At 47.4% G+C, this 23400-nt stretch overlaps 1 protein-coding gene across 1 annotated transcript; it reads left to right on the top strand.

The window, feature by feature from the left end:
• The first annotated feature begins 1056 nt into the window (after positions 1-1056).
• Positions 1057-22931, top strand: LOC121069667 (solute carrier family 23 member 1-like). Its single transcript, XM_040556060.1, has 12 exons — positions 1057-1353; positions 4705-4851; positions 6215-6372; positions 9760-9919; positions 11586-11767; positions 14103-14223; positions 14582-14738; positions 14914-15167; positions 18290-18454; positions 19184-19292; positions 20334-20429; positions 21591-22931. The coding sequence occupies exons 1-12, from the start codon at positions 1300-1302 to the stop codon at positions 21857-21859; spliced, it is 1872 nt and encodes a 623-aa protein (XP_040411994.1). The 5' UTR covers positions 1057-1299; the 3' UTR covers positions 21860-22931.
• Positions 22932-23400: the final 469 nt, after the last annotated feature.

Below are 23400 nucleotides of genomic sequence, written 5' to 3'. Positions count from 1 at the left end.
AGCTTGCAGAAAAAGTGTAGTCTCATGCCAAGATCAGTGGGGCTGAAAATGCACCCCCTGCAGTTAAAATTATGGGGAGATCCCTATATATATTAGGGGTTCAGAGAGGAGATCTGGCAAAGCCATAAATGCCTGATGATTTTGATGCCTTAAGTTTTAGCTGTTCATAGCAGCTGATGATGTTGTGTCACTGATGATGTTTAGGGCAAGATTGTCTTCCTCTATAATGCAGTCCTGGTCTGAGGAGAAGACCTGAGAATATTAGTGCTCTACATAAGAAACAGAGAACAGAGCTTATTTCTGTTAGGCTGCTTCCTGCCTGGAAACCTGGAGATGTTCCCAATGGGTGATCACTGTGTGCATGCAATAGCAAGCTCCTTTTCACAGGAGCTCTCTGCAGTTGGTCTGGGAAGTTCACTGCCTTGGGGAGCCATTAAATTAAATAGGTACTTCATCTGAGGAGAGCTGGGGAGGGGTAGCTAGGATAGCTTGATAAGAGAATTAACACTGCTGCTTATTAAAATAAGGGCAACTGTGCTTCAAGTCATCTGATTATCCCCATTCATCTAGGATCCTTAGTTGAATGGAGATAATCAGATGACCTGAAGTAGTCCTTTTAAAATCTTATTTTTTTATACCTTTCTGGTGTCGTCTTCTGATGACTTGCTTGTTGGTTTCTGTCTTAAATAATTTCCCTGTAAAAAGCCTAATTCTTTTCACGCTGTAATAGGATTATCGTACAAGATGACTACATTTGTACCTTAGCCAAAATACACAGTGATTTACATGCAGAATAAGTGAAACCATCTAGAAATTTAATTTTCTAAAGACCGGCATAAAGCTCTTCAAACAGACCCAACCCACCTGGGAAATGCAAGTTGCTGTTGAATCAGTAGTGAAGCAACAGGTTTCAAGGCTGTGCCAGGGAAAGAGGGAAATGTCTCACCTCTCTGATACCCCCACACATCTTTACCTAGAGAGGAAGTTTTTCTGTCGTCAGTTACTGATTCACTCAGCCCAGGGAAGGGCTGCTTTCCAGTTTGGTTTGAATGCCGATCCCCTAATCAGCTGGAGAAAAGGAGTCACTTATATAAGCCCAGGGAAAGAAAACACTTCTGCGATACTGCTCACATGAAGACCTAGGACTGAGCACTGGTTTACTCCTGACGTCCAGTTTCTGCATCTGCTCACCCAGTTTCTTTAGGGCTGTACTGACCGGGACGAGTGGCAATTTGGGAGGCTTCCTTCTTCTTACTCCTCTTTCTTTTTCAAGGCAGTCGGTGAAGAAAAGTGGAAGGCATGACCCCCTCGTCAGATAGAGAGCTCAACGGGCTAGATAACCCCAGCTTTGTGGTGAGTCTGCTCTTCTCTGACGGGTAATTCTTGCATAAATTGGTGTGATCCCTGCAAATGGAGGAGAAAGGGACAGCCAGGGGGTTTGGACTGTATGCAGGGATGCTTGTGTGTGGTAAAGGTCTGTCTCAGCTCTTTTATCAGCAGGAATCTGAGGAATGATAGCCTAACTAAAGCTTGCTGCTGCTGCAGACTCAGTGCAGTTTCTGCTCTCTGGTGCCCTTCTCACTTCTTTTCTCTCCATTATTTCTAAAACGATAGAGTAGGTGAATGGCAGTGCAAGTGTGACTGTATTGAAAAGGAAGAGAGCAGGTGGATCCTGGTGCAGGTGTCTCCGGATAGAGGCATTTATATATTAACTAGTAAAATTACAAAACAAATTTAGCATGCCGAAGAATGTGTTTCTTTGTCTTCTGGATCTATTTCTAGTGAGGTTAACTGTTAGAGAGGTGGGTGAAAAAGGGTTTGGGGAGTCAGCATGGGAAAGTACCCTGTAGATTTATAGTGGGATAGTAAAAGCTGTAAATGATGTGTGAATTCAGGGGTGTGCAGTGCACGGGAAATACTGGGGGCTATTACAGAGCCACAGGGCAAGGACTTGGGGCACAGCAGCCCCATTCCTATCTCATGGAAGAGGTCACCTCCATTAGAAACAAGGAAAGCTGCTTATATTCTGACAGCAAGGGTCAAAGAGTGGGGTCCTGCAGCTGTCCCATACCTTGGTACAGACCACCCAGCTGGGGGACTGTGGAGGAGTCATTTAATCTCCTGGTGTCCGAGTCTCCCATTTCTCAGATAACTCTTGGAGAGCTTGCTGCGAACAGTGGAGGTGGAGTGCTATGTGAACGGCTGCAGGCAGAGCCTCGGGGAGGTACTCGGAGCAATGCAGAGGCTTGCTTTCACTATTGTTAATGATCTCCATTTCTACCTGTTCTGCCATAATGCAGATCAGGCTTGTGACTGCCTGAAGTTTGAATTACCACTATCTTCTGCCTGTGGTTCTAGCAGTTCGGTTTCTGACCACCTTCCTGATGCAGTACGCAGAGGGCATCGCGGGCCCTTGGCCTCAGGGGAGCAGCCAGGCTGAGAACCACCAGGAGCAGCTACAGCAGCTCCTGCAAGGGCCTGTCACTGCCCCGGACTGCTCCTGCCTCTTCCTCCTCCCAGTGCCTCAGCATCACGGGATGGCTGAGGCTGGCAGGGCCCTCTGGAGACCACCTGCTCCAACCCCTGCTCAAGCAGGGCCACCCAGAGCAGGTTGCCCAGGACCACGTCCAGGTGGTTTTTGAAGATCTCCAAGAAGGGAGAGTCCAAAAACTTTCTGGGCAGCCTGTGCCAGTGCTCCATCACCCGCACAGTGAAGAAGTGCTTCCTGATGTTCAGGTGGAACCTCCTGTGCTCCAGTTTGTGCCCATCACCTCTTGTTCAGTCAGACATTGTCTCCTGTCCTGCCTGGTCCTGTTATCTCTGCTTCATCCTTCTCCCGCTGAGCCCTGCTCGCTCTCCTCCAGCTCCCGGGGAAGGCCAGGCACTCGTGATGGTCATGCGAGGCTGTTACTGGCACAGGCTCTGCCCAGCTGCCCTGTGCCTCCTGGTTAACATGGGAAAAGTTGCAGTGAAAGGAAAGGAGCTTACTGCTGTCCGCCTAGCTTAGGAATTATCTACTCGTGGTGTTATTCAGGAGTAGCTGTCCCCAAATAACTCCCTGCATGAGCAGTCTTAAATACCTTGCTGTACTTTGTGTTAATCCACAGCTCAGGCCCTCCTGTTCTGAAATGAAAATGCCTCCATAGGGAGTTATTGAGGAACGCCTTTTGCTCTTGAAGTTCATGCCTGAGCTCAGTTTGAATTAACCCTGCCCTCACCTATCTGTTTTGAAGGATGTGTGATGACCCCAGCCTGCCTTGGCTGGGTAAATACCCTGTGTTTTAAGAGGTATCAGATAGCACATTTCTAACAGCATGATCTTAAATGGGACAGCCACAGGTCTTGGAAACTTGGAGATTTCAAGCGAGTGATGCTGTCCTGCAGGGTTAATTGGCCACATCTGCAAATGTACAACTGAATGTAACATTAAGTCCCTGTTCCCCGACCATAGTGTTAGCTCCAGCAGTAGGTAGGCCACGAGCACACACCCTGCTTTGCTGGGCCTTTCAGTGTCTTCACGTTCTGGCAGGACTTGAAGGTTAAAAAAAAAAAAAAAAGAAGTTTGGTGCTGACAAAGTGGTTGAGCTTCTCCTGACAGCAGGTTTCTCTGCCATGTGCATGTGCACATGGTGTTGTATGCATGCACAGGTGGGATGTGCGTGGAGTTGTGCATGGGGTGTCTGCGTGTTTGTGTGTGCACGTGTATGCACAGAGGTCAGGGTGAGGTGGAAGAAGCAGCAGAAAATTGGGGGCATTTACTCAGCTTAAAAACTGAGGCAACTGAAGCAAAGCACTATTTTGCTTTCCTTGGCAAAGCACATCTCCGTACAAACAAACCCTGTGAGGCGTATAGCTCCCTGGGGAGCCCTGAGGCTTCTGGCTGCCTGCGAGGGGATCCAAGCCTTCCTGGGGAGCTGTTCCAGACCCACCACCTCCCCAAGGCCCCGTGTCCCCAGGTTGTTTCCCCACCTCCAGTGCTGCCCCGTGCTCAACGTATTCCCTTGCCCCGCAGCTGTGGCACAGGGTGCCGTCCCCATGGCAGACAGCCAAGCTGGGCAGCACCTGGTAGCCCCTGCTGGGGATGAGGTCTCATCCCACCCAGCTTCTGCCAGCTGGCGCCTTTGAAATGGACGCCGGGACGCCATGGTCTTTGGTTTCGCCTGGTTCCTCCGTTTTAGAGAGGAGTCCTGGGTTGTACCCAGCACAGGTGTGTTTATTGAGGCAGAACACTTGTAAGGGTGTGTGTGAGATCAGGAAAAGAAGATTTAAGAGAAGGAAATGAATACAAAAAAGGCTTCTACTCTGTAATGGGTCAAATTGTTTCAATGTATTTTATCAAAAGAGATGTTTAAGTGGGCCAGAGAACAGGGGACAGTGCAAGATTCATGCGTTAATCCACTGCACACTCCTTCTTGCTTCTGGTCACAGTTTCTCCATCCTTAGCAAGGCATTAATGATACTAACATGCTTTGTCCCGATGTCTTTTTGAGGCTGACACGCCCTCAAATGTTTCTCCTGGACTAGACGTGTATATAAGCATATAAACAACTTCCCTAGGTGTTTTTACCTCTGTTTTAATCTCCCCTCAGTTGCTCTTCTTTCTTCTAGCCTTGTTGAAACTACATACATGGGTTTGCCACAAGACATGGAGCATGGCTGCAGGAGAGGCAGCTGTGGCTAACGAAAGGTCTCTCTGTTTGCCAGGGTGAAGATGGGAACCACCACTGCTCCTTGCCCAATCCTGCTGCCCAGGGCCCAGAGAAAATCGGGGTCAAGGGCCGGGACAACAAGTTAGCCTACACCATCACGGATGTGCCCCCCTGGTACCTGTGCATCCTGCTGGGCATTCAGGTGTGACAGGGATGCAGGCAGAAGGTGGGGGGGATGGAAGGTTAACAGTTGTTCAGACAGTTCATGGTGGCAAAACCCGAATTTGGGGGTGCTTTACGTTCCCCAGGTGTGACTGGAACTGTTCTGGGCTGGATCTCAGTGGACTTCAGGTCCTTCCCACGGCTGCCTGAGCACTGATTGCTATCCTTGTGCCTGCAGCTACACCCTGCCCCTTGAAGTGCAGATGGAAGGCAGAGTGCCAGGACCAGAGCCAAATAGCTAATGAGAACAGGTCAGATACCTCTGCTGAAGCCAGTCAAATGGCTAAAGATGTCTGAGCCTCTGCCTTCCCACTGCAATAAAAGCTAGACAGAGGAAGCATGAGAAGGGTCCACACTGCTTTGGCCGCTCCATGCCCCGGCATGTTAAATGCCTCAGTGCCACACAAAGCCACCGGGTGTGGAGCCTCAGAAAATAGAGATCTCGGAGTGATTAAGGAAACGACGAACCGTGCTTGAAGCCTGGTGGACATCTTGTACTTTGTTTCCTTCAAAGGTCATCTCAGAGTTAGAATGTATAAAAACAAGGTTTTATGAACACATCTGAGTCATAATTTTAATAAAGCATGCCTCTCATGAGCACAGTGAGTTTCTGAGTGCCACCAATTCCACCACTGCAGTCCTGTACTATGAGTAAGAACTAGGAATTGATACCAGCTGAAGTAACCTTACCTTGTCCATTGCTCAGCACAAATAAGGTTAATATTTAAGCAAAAATAAATCTGAAAAATTTATTTGCACATTTAGTTATTAAGCAAAAGTCATCATTGAAATACCTCTGTGACTCTTCTGAAAAACACAATGCCTGATTTTTCCATTCTTTGGTGTCCATTTTTTAAGGCTATTCATAATTGCACTGTGTGAGAAAAGTAGTTGATAGCAAAGAGTGGACAACTCCGATTTGCTAACTTTTTATGTTATAAGTTGTGGTGCAAATGAAATGAATAGAGACATTTGCACTCACCTCACCTGATCCCTTCCTTGGGAAGTCCCCTACTTCCTGGAACAGCATCCCCAGCAGCTTTGTTTGCAGGACTGTGGATAAACTGGTTGCATCTGACAGCAATCTTGGGGGTTCAGAGCACTACAAAATGTCTTTGGGCATGGAAAGTGGGAGAGATCTGTGTGAGTGCATTGCAGTTCTTGTAGGTACTTTGGAAGAGTCCTTAACAGACCATTAAAGTTTTTAAAAGAGGGAATGGGTAGTACTAGTGTCACCCAAACACAAAAGTGCGAGGTACTTTCAGACTTCCCTCAGCAACACAGTAATTATATATTGCTGGTTCTGTGTCCTCCTTCACCCAGTCTTTCTCTGTGGCTCCTAGCATTTCCTGACAGCCATGGGAGGTCTCGTAGCCGTCCCTCTGATCCTCTCCAGAGAGCTTTGCCTCCAGCACGACCTGCTCACCCAGAGCCACCTGATCAGCACCATCTTCTTTGTCTCAGGCATTTGCACCCTGCTGCAAGTCCTCTTTGGAGTCAGGTAGGCCAAAGGCAAGAAATGGAATATGCAAGAAAATTTATAGATGCAATTACTACATGCTCAGCAACCAGCTTGCTGTAGAGTTTATCTATTAACAAGGGTCATTTGCTACCCTTGGGCAGTCAGGACACACGCCAAAGCATACTGCAATTGCTGTACCTGACAGCTTTGTATGGCTACCTCACTGTTTGACTTCTGCATCTCCTGGTAATTGATGCACTTTTCATTGGGCTCATAAGGTATTGGCCATGCTAAATAATAAATCATTAAAAGATGCAGTAAGCAGTATCTGCCTCCTCCTTATCAGGGATCCTCCAGCTACAGCAGGTCCCTTTTGATCTCATCCTGGGACACAGAGTCCTTGAGAAACTCTAGGGCAGGGGATGACTGGGAGAAATGGGAGCCCATCTGCCACGTTTAGGGACACAGGGAGGAACAAAAGTCACACATCCTTTGGCTTTCGAATCTGAATGACCTGCTTAAAAATCTTCTACCAGCAAATCACAAAATGTTTTTTACACTTCCTGTATCTTTCCCCAGGGCAACTTTCCCATCTCTGTCTATCATAAGAAATGGCTGTAGATGACCCCCTCTCCAGAGGTGACCCCACTTCTCCTTTGTTGCTGCAGGATTCATGGAGGAAGGGGTCTGGAGATGTACAATGCCATGCAGGCCAAGCCATCGTGGCCACTAAAGAGGGACAACCTGGTTCTTCTGAGTTCAGTTAAATCCAGGTTGGGGTGCATGGCCATAGTGGGGGCCGTTTTGGTGGCCATTTCAGACCGGAGTCCTCCCAGGCCACCCCCAAATGACTTGGTGAATACCTGAGGGCTGTGACTTGCCTTGCTTGCTGTTAGTCAAGGAGAAAAGTGTGGCAGGAAGCCTCTCCTGTGGCTAAATAGCTAAGCAAGGAACAACAGATCAAATTAAGCAGTGAGGAGTTATTCCTGTAAGATAAGCTTACTTTTTATTTATTTATTTATTTATTCTGTGCTGAGGATGCAAATACCTTATTGCCAGCCCCAATTGCAAGGCATGAGGACATTCCCTGTCAGAAAGGTGGACTCAGCCTGTGGCACAGCTGGAGGAGGGATGGTAATCAAAACCAAGCCTGGGGAAACAGTTGGAAGCACTTTTTTTTTCCTCCTTTTACTGCTTTCTCAAAGCCTTTAGTAGCTGATAACCATGAATCACCAACAGGACTGTTGGGAAAACAGTAAATACAAGGCTGAGGGGATGCTTTTTCCTGGAAAACATCAATGTTACTCTCCTAGGCCCTGGGGAGCCCTCAGCTAAGTGCTCTTCATAGCTCATGGTGACCACATTTAAGAAAGACTGGTTTAGAGAAGAGGTGAGAAGAGGTACAGAGATGACCCATTAACACGATATGGGGAAGGGAGACAGTTCATCTTGTAGAGGCAATGTGAGTGATATTGGTTGCTTTAGCTTTGGCAAACAGTGGCTCAGAGGGTCTGGCTGCAGCCTACAACTAGTCTGGGAGAGAAGAGGGGGGATCAGGCAAGAAGAAACAATTTCAGCTAAAAGGTAATGCTGGCACATGAACAAAGAGATAGGAACTGGCCATGGAAAAGAGGAGGTTCCTTCCAAGAGTGAGTGCAATTTGGGAGCAGTCCTGCTGAAGCAATAGCCAGGGGAAAATCCCGACGCACTGTAACCTGCAGCTCAGTCGTGTGACAAAGCATGAAAACGCAGTGATGGGTCACTAGAGAAACTACCCTAGCAGCTCCTGAGGAGGCACAGGTCACTTGCCGTTGTGGTGAGCCCCCTTAGCAGATGCTTGGGCATCCTGCAGTGATGATTAGAGCATAACATCTTCTCTAAACCTGCAGCTTTCCATCTTGTAAACCCTGCTGCAAAAAACTTCATGTGCCCCATATGCATCACCTCATCTTGCCCTTAGTCATAGGATCATAGAATCACAGAATGGTTTGGGTTGGAAGGGACCTTAAAGAATATCTAGTTCCAACCCCCCTGCCATGGGCAGGGGTGCCACCCACTAGATCAGGTTGCCCAGGGCTTCATCCAGCCTGACCTTGAATACCTCCAGGGATGGGGCATCCACAGCTTCTCTGGTCAACCTGTTCCAAAATTCCAACTAGCCCACCCACACCAGCACCAGCTGTGAAACAGCTTCAGGGGCGATGCACCAGGAACTCAGGAGCTAAAAACTCCTATTTATATATATATATATATATATATATAAATATATATATAAATATAAATATATATATATATTTATTTATAGCTATTGTTAATTCAACAGTGGTGGTGCTGGGCCCTCCGTGACTTTTGCTTGTTTGTTTTTGCCTTGCCCAGCAAAATTCTTTGAAGGCTGCAACATGTTTGGATGGATGCCATAGATAAGTAACTCCATGGATGATTGATGTGCAAATATAACTTACTGGCTAAGTTCTAACAGTGCTCTGGTTATACATGGCATGAGTAGTTGCAGTGGTATAAATATCTGTTCTAGGTGACAGAGGAGTTGTGCTGTTACAGCTATGCCACCTTTCATTTTCCTGTGCTTTCTGGTGAATGGTGGAAATGCAGGGAAATTTGTGCCCTGCAGAAACATTCATGTGGATCGCTGCCCCACTGCTTTTCTGAGCAGGTGCCACAGGAGTTTCTGGGGCAAGGAGAGGTTGCTCTGGGAGCTGCTCCCAGGGATGCGTTCTGAGCAAATGAAGCCAAGGTGCCTTGGAGGCTTCTCTTGGCTTGTTCTGAGCTCTATTCTTGGCTATGTCCATTCCGTTCTAGTGTCAGTGGAAACAGGGCAGAGGGGTTAACTTTAAAAAAGTCTAGTAAAAGCTGAGTCACAATTTCCAGTGACCCCAGTCTGAGGATGGCTATGGAGTGGGGAGCAGCCAGCATATATATGTGCTGTGTTTGTAAGCTGGTTGTGAAGAAAAATGAGGAATCTCAAGGGAACAGAGGAAACAACTGGATATTGGTGGGATTTGGGCCTAGGTCAATGCTAAACTTTTCTTCAGAGTCTCACCATCTTTCTTCCTTGCTCTTCTCTCCTCCTCCAGCTTGTTCTTTTGGCTGTTGTTTTACCGCATGCAGCCCTGTGACCTAGTCACACCTTAGGAGGACAATTTTTCCTTAAAGCAGAATTTGACTCCAGAGCCAATCTGCTTCCCCATCGTGGTTGTTGCTCTTAAGTACAATGGGTAGCAATTCCCAAGCATTGTTAGTGATAGAGACTTGCCAGCACAGTTCAAAAGACACTGTCAGTGGCCATGAGCAGACTGATTTTTTTTCTTTTTTTTTTTTTTAATTATTTTGCTTTTCTTTCTCTCACTCTTATGGAACTGGAATTCCAGCATTCTCACTTTTCAGCTTTCCCCACTGTTCTCCTTCCAGGTTGCCTATTATTCAAGGAGGGACTTTTGCATTCCTGACCCCCACCCTGGCCATGCTGTCTCTCCCCAAGTGGAAGTGCCCTGCCTGGACGCAGAACGCCACTCTGGTGAATGCCTCTTCACCAGAGTTCATTGAAGTCTGGCAGACACGGATGCGAGAGGTATATTGCATTTCCAGTGGCACCTGTTCTTCATCAAGGCTGTTTGCTTTCAGAAAAGCACCTCAACATGGCAGGGACATCAGTGCTGGGAATGCTCCATCCACAGCAGAACTAAGCCCTCACCCTGTTACAGCTTTTCTGGTGTTTTCGTAGAATGGAATCACAGAATAGTTTGGGTTGGAAGGGACCTTAAGGATCACATGGTTCCAACCCCCTGCCATGGGCAGGGACACCTCCCACCAGACCAGGCTGCCCAAAACCCCATCCAGCCTGGCCTTGAGCACCTCCAGGTATGGGGCATCCACAGCTTCTCTGGGCAACCCATGCCAGTGCCTCATCGCCCTCTGAGTGAAAAATGTCTTCCTTATATCTACTTTAAATCTACCATCTGTTAGTTTAAAACCATTATTTCTTGTCCAATAACTACACTCCCTGATAAAGAGTCCCTCTCCAATAAAGAGTCCTTCTCCAACAGGAGTTTTGATGCTGTTGAATTGGGGGCATAGAGTCTGTGGCTGATTATGGTCCCTGCAAAGTCTCCACTGGTGCAGACAGATCCTTTTTCCATGAAGTGTGGTTGACCTTGGGGAAGGAAGACAGGGAAGATGTTTCTAATGAAAGGACCTTGTCTATGCACATGAAACCTAGTAAAAGAGATGGAAGGGCAGAACATACTGTAAATATTACAGTAAAATGTATTCTTGGGTAGTCAAAAGAGAGGAGGAAGGGTCAGAGATCTCATTGTCTTATTTTACATCTATTGCCTTATCAGGGTAAGTGACTAAATTTGCCTCTGACAATCTCTACACTGGGATGCTTTGCAAAGTATTTGGGAATTGTTGTGAGCTCACAAAGTATTTGCTGTGCAGAGCAGCGTGCCATCCCTACTGATATGTATAAAACCTCTTCTGTCATAAGGACGCTGCTATCTTTCCTTTTAGGCTGGGTGCTTCATCCCCAGCCCCCCGGTGTTTCTTTTCCCTTTGGAACTGGGATGAAAGAAGGTGCTCAGCACTGCAGGGGATTCAGCCTGGTTTATCACCAAATCTGCAAAGGCAGAGAGCAGCCTCACCCTAGAGTCCCCTAGCTGGAGGTGACATGAGCAGCAAATGGCTTTTCAGGACAGATCACTGGCTACTTAAACAGTGATTGTCAAACAGAAAAGTTCAGGGTGATAACTGTGTCCCTGGAGGGAAACTGATACTCAGAAAAAACAGAGGCTGTCATGACCCTCCTGTCCTACAAGTGTGCTGAAACTTCCCAAGCCCTTCCCAGCTGGGAGGTGGGAGGAGGCCATGGCTCTACTCCCACTTTCAGAGCAAGAGCTTTTTTCCTGCATTTTGGGGGAGCAGAAAAAGAGGGTGCAGGGAAGCTGCTGCATGCTTGGATGGCACAAAGGACAGGCCGGAGGAGTCTCTGGAATAAAATTAGCCCTGGTGAGGACTAAATCCCTCAGCCAAGGTGGGAGTTGATGTACTGGTACTTTGGTGGTCCTTCCCCACATGTCCTACTCAGCTGAGCCGTGCTGCAGCTAGCAGGAGAGCCTCTGCACTGGTCCATCTGTGGAGTCTGAGCCTGGCTCTCACACTGGTTTGGCACTGACCTAAAAAAAGGCTTAGCAGCTGGAGCTCCATTCACCCTCTGCTCTTTTTCTCCAATTTTCCAGGTACAAGGAGCTATCATTGTAGCTTCCTGCTTTCAAATCTTCGTTGGATTTTCTGGCCTGATTGGATTTCTGATAAGATTCATTGGGCCCCTGACAATTGCCCCCACCATCACCTTGGTTGCACTACCTCTCTTTGACTCAGCTGGAAATGATGCTGGGCAGCACTGGGGCATAGCCTTCATGTAAGTCTCACTTCCCCTTGGGAAAGCTGAGTGTACACAAACCGCCTACCTCAAATTTGAAATCAGATGTTACAATTGGTAGCAGGGATCTCTTGAGTTCAAGGTTTATTTGTTGAGCACTAACATCCAGCAGGCTTGTGCAAGACACCAGCATGGCATAGTTACCTCCAGAAGAACTTAGAGACCTCAGCAACACCAGCAACAAAGCAAAACCAAAAATTGATTTTAAAGCATCTGATATAATGAAAACCCAAAGTTCATAGGTCAATAGAGAAACAAGTCTTTCCTGTGAGTCATTGCTGAAGGCCTCTCTGTTGTATTTGTCCATGCACACTATCTTACACACCCATTACTTATATTAAAAAGACATTCCTAAAACAACGAAGTTGAGCACCCAGGCTTAGGTATTCCTTCTGCTGCTTCATGTCTTGTTTTCACAACAAGAGGAGGAATTGTTTTCTCCACAGAGCGCCTGGGGGGCTCTGGAAATGTCTGCATGTGGCTTTGCACCATTAAGAGCTTTCTTTCAAGGCTATTTGTGTGTGTGCCTTTGTGCATGAGTGTACAAGTGTGCTTGGTGGCAGAAATTTGTTGGTACTTCAGAAACAATTTCAAAAAATAAAAGGTCCACTGCATGGTTCGCCTGCAGGTTTAGCACTTTCAGATCCATAATACAGAGTTAAGCTCAGGCTAGCATATAGCAGCAGCAGGTTGTTATCCTCCGTAAGGACTCCCAACAGTTTGCTAGTGCTTTCAGAGCTGTCTTTGGTGACTCAGGGGTCAGGTCTGAATGCAGCCCTGGGAAGGCAACGTACTGTTGTAGGGTCATGATCCAGCCCCAGACTGGGCTTCTGCTCCCAGCTCCACTCCTCCTGGCACTGCTGGTTCTGTTCTGCCTGCCCACACCTGCACTCCCAGGCCCCAAATGCTACCTCCCTTCTCCACCTCCAGTTCCCCACCTGACTGATCTCTTCCACCAGCACACCATAAGACCCCAAACCCTTCCTGTCTCCGTGCTCTCCAGCTTCCCTTTCAGCATTGTTTCTTCCACCACATCTCTGGCTTGTTCTGTTCCCTGATCCCAGTCCTTTCTTTCACGACTCACTCCTTTGCCCCAGCCTGATCATTGTGCTCCGAGCCATGTGGGTTGTGTCCTCTTTTGCTGCCTCCTCCATTCTCCATTGATGCCATTAGGGAAAGGGAGAGGGACGTGGTAGAGTTGGTAGAAGACATGAGTCCTGTGGTCTCAGCCCTGCTGTCCAGCCCCCACCACATCCCAGAGCCCCCATAATGGGCGATACCCATTGTTGCCTTGAGAAACTGGGTTAGTGTGTGCTCACTTGCTCACATGGTGATGGTACATACACAGTTCATCAGTTGGCAAGGCCCGGACATATTCCTGAAAAAAGCTCCCAATCTTTAGTGCCTGCAAATGCTAAAATCAGAGATGTTTATGCCGAGTACTTGGGACCTGGGATGAATGATCGTTGTTACAGACTGATCATACGTGAGCAGAGTTTTGTGAAAAAGAGCAATACGTATCTCCCCATAGAACAAATTTTACTAAACCTCAAATCTCTGCTGCAGGTCACAGGCAGACCTTACCACTGCTCAAGGCATAATGACCTTCTCAACGCAGGCTATACTATGTCTATTTCCTGAACATCACTCTTCTAAATAGGTTTAGGATATATTTCTTCAGAAATATTTGGCCCAAGGCAGATGTTTTCCATGGAAATTTTCATCCTGAATGGGTAAAGTTAGGCAGAATTATAAGCAGCTGAAAATAGCATCTGTTAATGGAATGTGTCAGGCAACCTGAATAATAAGCAGTGACACCTACCAAAGATAGACGAGTGCTCGGCAGTGATTCATCAGGGTGCTGAGCCCCTTTGTGCAAATGCACAAAATGTGCACTGATGCAGTTGGTCTGGGCTCTGCAGCTTTAGAAACCAGGAATGGAAACTGGTTCCCCCTCCGACGTTCTGTGTCCAGTCACTCAGTGAGTGCTTTGAATTATAATTGGTAACTTTTGGCTGTATGCTGTAGTGTGTCTTTGTGCAGCTCTGTGCTGCTGTTGCCAAGAGGTTCAATCCCACATGAGGGATGGGAGAGGGGCTGCACCTTGTAGCCATCAGAACAAGCCCTTGGTAGAGTATGACCGAAAGCTCATTCTGCCCCAGCCTTGCTGGAGCCACCCTTCGGTGCAGAGAGCCTGTTTTTGAGATCCTCTGGAGTCCTGGATCTTTGGGTAGCCAGGCCTTCAGTTAGCATGGGGACAGGTGGGCAGCTGGGCACCCATTTTGTCTCATGGTCTGGTTTTCCCTCCTCCCAGGACTATTTTTTTCATAGTTCTGTTCTCTCAGTACCTGAAGGACATCCCTGTACCACTGCCGTCGTACCAGAGAGGCAAGAAGTGCCACTTCTCCCCTGTCTACCTCTTCCAGATCTTCCCGGTACGTTTGGGTTCCTGGCCACCTGTGCGGCATGGCGGAGGGACCAGCATCACCCAGCCCAGACTGCTGGGGCTGTTTCCACTCACTTCAAGTGGACTGAACACTTCCTGGCACAGGCTATGCTGCGAGGGGACAGCAGGGAGAAGGGGAGAAGGGGAAAAGGGAAGAAGATCCCAACCGCCCTGCTCACGGGGTGGGAGGGAGGGCCGCTGGGACCCTTGCTGTGCTGTCCCTCTCCCTCCATCCCACGTGCACGCACACATGTGCATGGGGAAGGGGCTGGGCTCGTTCCAGACCCTGCCCAACCTCACCAGCGACGCAGGTGTGCCCTAACCAGACTGCTGAATGTGACGGGCAGGTGCTGCTGGGGCTGTCCCTGAGCTGGCTGCTCTGCTACGTGCTGACAGTGACCGACGTCCTCCCTGTGGACCCTGCCGCCTACGGCTACCTGGCACGGACTGACACGCGCGGGGACGTTTTGTCTCGGGCTCCCTGGTTCCGGATCCCTTACCCAGGTACCATGGCGTGGCCCCGCACTTCTCTCCCCCATCTCTCGCTGCTGCTCCCCACCTGGTTCATGGCCACCACAAGTGCCAAAAATGAGGCAAATACCCACAAATACCCTTATCGTTCTTTCCCCTCAGTAGATTTCAGTGTAAACTGAGCCTGAATCGAGCTCTGTATTTGCAGGCCAGTGGGGAGTGCCAACTGTCAGCTTGGCTGGGATATTCGGCATCCTCGCCGGGGTGATCTCCTCCATGCTGGAGTCCATGGGGGATTACTACGCCTGCGCCCGCCTGTCTGGTGCCCCGCCGCCGCCGAAGCACGCCGTCAGCCGCGGGATCGGGGTGGAGGGCATCGGCTGCCTCCTGGCCGGGGCCTGGGGAACGGGGAATGGCACCACGTCCTACAGCGAGAACGTGGGGGCCCTGGGCATCACCAAGGTGAGCCTCGTGCGGCAGGGTGACTGCGGTGCTCTCAGCCTCCTGCAGCTCCTCCCCGGTGCATTTACGGGTGTGTTGTGTGGGGGTATGGACTGGAGCTGGGAAGCGATCTTAGCCCACCTCTGCAGGGACTGCCACCTGAAAATGTGCCTGCTGCCTACAGGCACTTGTTGACCACCTCAGGGTGCTACGAAACCCATAGCACGGGTTGTCAGTCCCTCTTTTGCTGCTCATAGTCTGTATATGGGAGAAGTACAAGCTGCTGTCGCTCGTGGCTCCTGACTTAGGCTCCTGGAAGACTGAAAGGCAGTATTTTACTGACCTACTCTGGAAATGTCCTAAGGACTGAATTTATCAAAGACTATCTCTCTACCTACCTGTCTGTCTGTCTATCCATCTTCCTTTAGATATTTATGGAGAGGAGAGGAGAGGAGAGGAGAGGAGAGGAGAGGAGAGGAGAGGAGAGGAGGAGAGGAGAGGAGAGGAGAGGAGAGGAGAGGAGAGGAGAGGAGAGGAGAGGAGAGGAGGATGGCAGTCATGTGAAAGGTAGACCATTTCTTTGAGATTATAAAATATGATAAATACAGTGATGTGATATAAAATGTGATAAATAGCCAAATACTCTATGTTTTTACCTCTCTATAAAGTTTTGTGAATTCCTTGAGTATCTTATTGTTCTTATAAGGAAGAGGAATTTCCAGAGATAGATAAGCTTAACAATCAGATCATAGATTTTCACTAGGACTTATAGCCAGAGGATGGGTACATCCAGCAACCACTTGAAAACATTTTAAAATCATTGTCAAACAAGCTATGTCATGTCAGCAGAGCTGTGAGTCTGTAAATGAATGCAGAAGTTGACTTATGGCTCACACTCTATAATATTAGTTATTTCACTGGATTTTATAAACCTCAGTCACAATAACCATTTTTTACAGTGTTTGACCTTGTCACTATGTGGTTGGTGCATACTGACCATACACCTGAGCCTGTTCTTTCATGACATGTGGTTTGCTGATGTGATCGTAATGCAGAAGTGACCAGACCCATAATTATCAGATTGTAGGACATGCCTTCTCCCCATGTACCCCAAGCCCTTCAGACAGACATGCCATCCATGCTGATTCAGCAGAGAGAGTTCCCTTAGATCCCACCTCTGCTCACCTTGTTCAGACTTACGAAACCAGAAGTCTCATCTCAGTCTTAAATCCAACTCTGACTGGGATAGGTGGTGATGCTGAGAGCACAAGGCAGATTCCATTTCATTTGGTTTTTACATGGGAAATATATTTTTCCATCACAAAAAGAAACACAAGGGACTTGTTTCCTTTGCTTGAACACAGGTGTCCAGCACCACCTGAAATGTATTTGGATATTTCAGATATACACAGGGGCTGTCAGGTAAAGCAAAGAAGCTGCCAAAAACTGCCAAGATCCAACAACTTAAATGGCACCAGACACCTGTATTTAAGCTACTGGATCAAGCCCAGCATGCCAGTACTGAGCTCTCACGTCCAGAAAATAAGAGGAGGATTTTAAGGAGGGGTAAAGATCTCAGAATCACCATATATGTAGCAGAGAACTGTGTGGTTTCTTCAATCAACCAATTTTCTTGTTTTCCTGACATAATTGAAACAAACTCTAATCTAGAGGCTTTAGAAGCAGATGCTCTCAGTTGTGGTATCAGTGGATTAGTTAATTTGCCTTTAAGGCCAACTCCATATATTGGGTAATTTGACATTTCACAATTTTGGCAATTTAAGAATCTGAAGCTTTATTCTAATCCTGGAACAAATAGCTCTTCTGGCTTTTATTAAATTACTGTTTTGATGGTAATGGTGTCCCAAGGTTTTAAGCCAAAGAATATAAAAAGTGCACCTGAAGGCAATGCATGATTTTATTTTGAAACTCCCCACCAAATCTCATTCATTTATCTTTCACAATTAAGTAATACTTAGTATTTCATAAATATGTGCCTTTAAAGTATTTTTAAAGATATTTTAAAAGGGACACTACTAGTTACTGGGAATGTTGCTGTTGAAAGCATTTGTAAAATGCCCTTGAAAGAAAAGTGACATTCTTCAGATATTTCAATGGAAGGATTAAAATAATTAATTGAATTATAAATTGTTTGCAGAGGATTACAGAATTTCTCAGCCTATGACTTGAAAACTGTAAATCTTAAGGTGATTCTTTAAGCTGTCCAAGTTTTGGTGTGGCAAGGCCTATCTTGAATTGAAAGTCTAATAAATAGTTCCGCTTTTCTGTTTAATTTCTGCAATCTGTAAATGTCTCTTTCATCCCTTTGTTTGGCAGATGCTCTCTTCCCTATTCACATACTCTAACAACTCTGAATGAAAGGCATGGCTTGGTGCTTCATCCTGTTTTAGTTGTAGTGCCAGACTAAGAATGACCCCCTGGATCTTCGTAGGGAAAAAATGAGAGAGAGCTGCTTTTATTGAAGCTAGATGGGTGATGACGGGTAGGGGGCAGACCAAGAGACTTCCCCACTTCTGTAGTTGACCATGGAAAGGATGTATTAGATCCAAGAGCTCAGGATGGAAGCAGCCAGTGTGGCCAGCTCTGCCCTCCCACCTTTGTCCTCTGGGAATGGATGACTTGGTGCAGGACATCTAGTTGAAAGCCATTTTTAGATGGAAATCTAACCCCTGGTGGAAGCGTTGTCCAGTGAATTAACTGGGTGGTTGCAGCGCCAGCCTGGGGGTATGCCAGGACATTTCTGGGCCGGAGAGAAAGCAAAGCGGTGTGCGGGGATTACTGTGCTCTTAAATTATTAATAAGCCTTTTGTTTCACAGCAAAATATTTAAGTCCTGGCAGCAACAAGGAAGAAGATAACATAAAGTACATACGTGGGGATCCCTGATTGTTCTTGGAGTGCCTATTATGATAAACATTTCCTAGTCTGCAGCTACAGGGACTTTCCACACGGTAAGAACTTCCCAGCTCATCAGCAGCTGCGTCTGAACCTTGGAACTGAAGGCAACACCGAGTGCTTCGCTCAGAGGTGCAAGCCCTGCCCAGCAGGTCCACACTGACTGGTGCTGCCACCCCCTGCCTCGCTGTGCCAGCGCATGACTGCCTCCTCTTCCTCTTGCCCCAGGTCGGGAGCCGCATGGTGATCGTTGCCGGTGCCTGCACCATGCTCCTCAGCGGCGTCTTCGGGAAAGTCGGGGCGATGTTTGCCAGCATACCCACCCCTGTCATCGGAGGCATGTTCCTCGTGATGTTTGGCATTATCACAGCAGTGGGGATTTCCAATTTGCAGGTATCAGCTGTGTGCATGCTGTTTCATCCCTAGGGTAGATGACTTTGGCTTCAGGCCAGATTCTTACCAGCCTAAGTCAGACGTAGCTGTGCTGCAGCAAATGCAAACATTTGTACTGGCAGTTCCTTGGGTGAAGATGAGGGCACACACACACACAAACTAAATCCCAGACAGGTTCCTGGTTGGGAAAAGGCTTGCTATCAGCTGGGGCAGCAGGATGACTAATGCCCCAGTGGTGTCAGGGCTGCTCGTCCCAGTCACATGGTTTATCTCAAGGAAGGTGTTATGAGCAAGGGAGGCATTTCTGTCACTGCGCCTATAGATGATATTTCTCCATGTCCTATAGTAATGTATATTTAGGGGACAGCCCTTCGACTAGAGGACACAAGCTGGGCAGGAGGCTTCAGTAAAAGGGTTTCATTTCCAACTCTTCCAGCGGTTTGTTCAGCGCTGATGGCTGAATCACGGCTTTTCCCAGCGTCTCAGCTGGAGATCACGGAGTGCTTTGCCATCTGACTGCATCTGCCCTATAAAAATGCTGGTGTATGCCATACACGGTTTTGAAAGCATTTGCTAATTTTGGTTCAGCTTTAAGCAGAACTTCCTGTTCTAACACCTGCCATTGGGTTTGTATTGTACATCTGAGCATGGCTCACTAACACAACAGCAATCCACGGATTTTGGTAATTCCAAATGGCAAATAGTAATGTATACAATTTCTCTGTGCAGTACACGGATATGAACTCCTCCAGAAACATCTTTATATTTGGATTCTCTGTATTTGCTGGCCTCACAGTTCCCAACTGGGCAAACAAAAATAGTGCGCTGCTAGAAACAGGTAAGAAGTGATAGCACATTGTTATTTTAGAAACATTTTCTGTAGCATAGAACTGAAGCACAGACTGATCCAGAGAATTTTTTAAAAGCATTTTTTTCCATACAAATCTCTGAAAGCTGTGCTTTGACTGATGACTGTTGCTTTCTGGGAGTGCTGTTCTTGTCCTCTGGTCTGACACACAGCTCTGCTGTGGAAATACCGGTGACTGCACCTTGTCAGATTCCTGTTGGGCTAAGCACTGCAGATCCCTTCCCTGGGACATGTACCTGGGATGAGTACTTGGGTAGGAGAATACTCTAGGGCTGAATCCTGATCATGATCTCCATGAATGAGGCTTTCTTACATGCTCACACACACAATAAAACACAGGAGCAGGCTCCTCTTCTAAGTTCACTGTACTGAGATTTCTGGTCCTCCAACAGTTCCCCCTTCCTTGTGTCTCATGTGATTCACATCTTTGTCAGAAAGGCTATAGTGTCATCTCTTAAGGTATATATGGCATGCTGGGTGGGCTGTTGAAAAAGCTGGGCCCACAGATCTCATGCTCTGTAGACAGTCTGTCAGATGCTCCGTGTCACCGGGCTGTTTTTCTTGTGTGTATTAGCCCTCACAGAGAGACATCACACACATCCATTTAGTTGTGGTGAAATCTCATGCTAAATTTCCCAATATTTCTTTGGGAACTGCAGCTCATTTTCTTGTAGGGAACTGCTTGGCATTATATCATGGAGATTCAGAACCATTTTGGAGTAGAAGAAGGATTTGGGGGGGGGGGATAGTGCTGTGATCTGCAACTTATTTCTGAGTCGTCTGCTGCTCACTTGCAGCTGGGTCGGTGAATAATTATGCAGAATAAAATGAAAGGTTTGAAACTGGCAGTGAGGTCAACCTCTCTCCCATTGCCAAATCTCAGGCTGTGCTTTGGGATTTGCAAGTCTTGCCTAAACAAGCATACAGCTTGCAGCCTCTTGGCACCCGCTGTGCTGCTGGTTGAATATATGTCTCTTTGCACCACTATCCAAAGCTTTGTTTTTCTGCTAGGTATCATCCAGCTGGACCAGGTGATCCAAGTGCTCCTTACCACTGGCATGTTTGTGGGTGGACTGCTGGGGTTTATCCTGGATAACACCATTCCAGGTAGGATTTGCTGAAATGAACTAAGCTACTTGTTCAAGCCTGCCCTAGGATTTGTTTACTAGCATTTTTTGTCTTCATTACCACTGCTCTATGGGTAAGAGTTGTGAAAGCAACCATGAAACACCACATCACTGAACTCCTCCTGGAGATGGGTGAGGAACAGGAGAGACAGGGAGCCCATCAATGCCATGGTCTCTGGTTGCAAAAGGGCAGCCTGTAAGAAAATGACTTGTTTTTCAAGATCAATACAGTTTAAGGAAAAATTTATTTAGGAAAAATGTCTTTTACGGAAAATGCTAGCCTAGAGTCATGTTGAAAGGAGAGAGGAAGGCAACTGCAGGGACACTGGAAGAAATATTTCTTCCCTAGTTCTAGACAACGTGCTAACATGTGCCTGCTTATGAGAGCTGCTGAAATTAAGGCTGAATTTGTATCACAGCAGTGGAAAGCAGCAGGAAAGGCTGATGACCAAAGTTAGGATATAGGACCTGCAGCTGGCCCTCCCAGCCAGCAAAGACCCTATGATTTTCATCAAGCCTGGGGAGGAATGATGTAAGAATAGGAGAGGAAAATCTCAGGTTTGATGCAAAAACAGAACAGGAAGGGCACTCTGTTAACCAGGCTCTTTTACTGACTCGGAATTACTGAAAAGCCAATATCCTTTTGGCTCATTAATTTTATTGTACCCTTGAACTTCAGCTCCTCTGGGCAGAATTTACAGAATTTACAGATGTGTTCACTCCCTTTCCCAAGAGGGACTCAGCTGCTGCAACAATTACAGGCAGTTAGTAATTGCTAGCTAAACCTTATTCCCTCACCCCACAGTATCTGAGCAGTTAACACCCTGCCTTGCTTTTCTAGCACTTTTTGATACCCCTTGAATGGTTCTCGCATCCCCCATGGTCTGTGAAAACCTAAAAAAGCAGTGGAGAAGACTGCTTACCTGGAAGCCATTGCAGGAAGACTGGTATTGTCTAGCAGCTCATTAGCTGATTTTTGTGAAGACTTTTGGAGCGAGAAATGTTTAAGTGCAAGGGATTTGTATGTTATAGTGGGTCTGCTGGGATTTGAGAGCCAGGTGTGGAGTGCACAAGGCAGTTGCATGTCCAGAACACCCATTTCAGGGGTCAAAACACAAGCATCTTACTTTTGCTTTCACAGGAACACAGGAGGAGCGGGGACTCCTGGCATGGAAGCATAGCCACAGGGGAGAGGTGGGCAACTCTCAGCTCATTTCCAAGGTCTACGATCTTCCATTTGGCATAGGCACCAAATACTGTGCTGTCTCTTGGTTTCGGTATCTCCCAGCTTGCCCCAAAAGACTACCTGGCAGCAAGAAAATGGATGAACTGAAGGCTGCTGGACAAGAAAGCAGTGATAAAGCAAGCTCAGAAAGAGACTCGGAGATAGGTGCTGATACAAGGATATAAGCACCTTGCCTGAAGGTGAACTTGTCTCTCAAGCTGAGGTCTGAAAAGTGTGTCTGCTGTTCCCGTCATTTGAACTTGAGCTGGCACCTCTTAGAGGCTGAAGCAAGAGAATGACAGTGTCCTTCTCTTCCTAGCTCTGCCCCCAGTGCCACTGGTGACCTTGAGGGAATCATTGTTCTCCACCCTACTCCTGCTTGCCCAGCTCTAGGAAGAACATAATTCTGCTTTGGGAAAGCCCAAGAAATGCCTGGGAAGGCTGCTCACTTTCCTTCCTTGCACTGATCCTTGGGGACCCTGAGGAACAACTGTTAAGCTGGAGCAAAGCTGTTCCTTTCCCCCATCCTGGCTGCTCACCAGGCCACAGGAGAAGGCATCCCTGATGTGGGCCCTCTGCCACTATCAGGCATCCTTTGGGCTGAGGCTTATCACCCCCACCTTAAAAGTCTTTAATGGCAATGCTCACCGTTCAGACTTAAACCTCTTTCTGGCCAAAGGGAAGAAACAGGCACCTCTAGGCCATGATTCACCTCATTCCTGTGACACTTTAAAGTCAATCAAATGAACGTTACTAGAAGAGAGGCATCTAAGTTTAATGGGATGAATTGTCTTCTGACAGTGCCTCTCTGTCCCTAGCCAGCAGAGGGAATCTGCAGACCTTACTTAGGTTGTTGATCCGTCAGCAATAACCATTGTAACTGGAAGGAATCCCACGTGGGGTGCTGGGAGCAGGCTCAGGGGACCAGCTTCCCCAGGGCACCAAAGTGCACAGAGATGAAGGAATCTCCATCACAGATGTAGGAGAAAACTCTTCTGCTTGTAATCTGAGTTACTTCTGCTACTGCTATGGTCCATGTGTCCCCACCATGCCTGTTTGGTTTGGTGATTGTGTGGTGACAACCATGTCTTTGGAAAACAGCCTGCAGATTCTTGCTGCTTCCCGCTGTCAGCATAACCAGCCTTAACTTGTTAATATGTGACTGCACATGCTGGTGGCACGTAATAGCATTGCTGTAACATAAGCTTGTGTTTCCTGCATTGAGATTTATACTTGGATATTTTTTGGGGAAAATAAATAAAATATACAACACAATGATATTTCTCAGGGTGACTGCCATAGCGAGTGGCAGGTAGTATACAAAGAACCACAGAGTGACTTGGGTTGGAAGGGGCCTCTGGAGGACATCTGGACCAACCCCTCCTCCTTAGCCCAGGTGGCAGAGGGCTGTGTCTAGTCAGGCTATGGATGGATGGAGAGCCACAGCCTCGCTGGGCAGCTTCTTCCAGTGCTTGACAACCCTCATAGTGAAAAACATTTTCCCTCATGTCTAGCTGGAATTTCCAGTGCTTCAAATTGTGTCTGTTGCCTCTTGGCACTGATTCCCCTCTCAGAAAAGTCTGACCCCCATCTTCTCTGTACCCTCCACTGCGATATGATGTCCCCTAAAAGTCTTTATTTCTCATGCCTATTACCATCTGGTTCTTTAATCCCATCCTGCAGCTTTAGTGATATGTTCTTTTATTGGTAAGGGGCAATGCTTTGC

This window comes from Cygnus olor, chromosome 1 (assembly GCF_009769625.2).
Source record: "Cygnus olor isolate bCygOlo1 chromosome 1, bCygOlo1.pri.v2, whole genome shotgun sequence".
Classification (NCBI taxonomy): domain Eukaryota; kingdom Metazoa; phylum Chordata; class Aves; order Anseriformes; family Anatidae; genus Cygnus; species Cygnus olor.
Note: the sequence above shows the minus strand (reverse complement) of the source record. Positions and strands in the feature narration are given on the sequence as shown.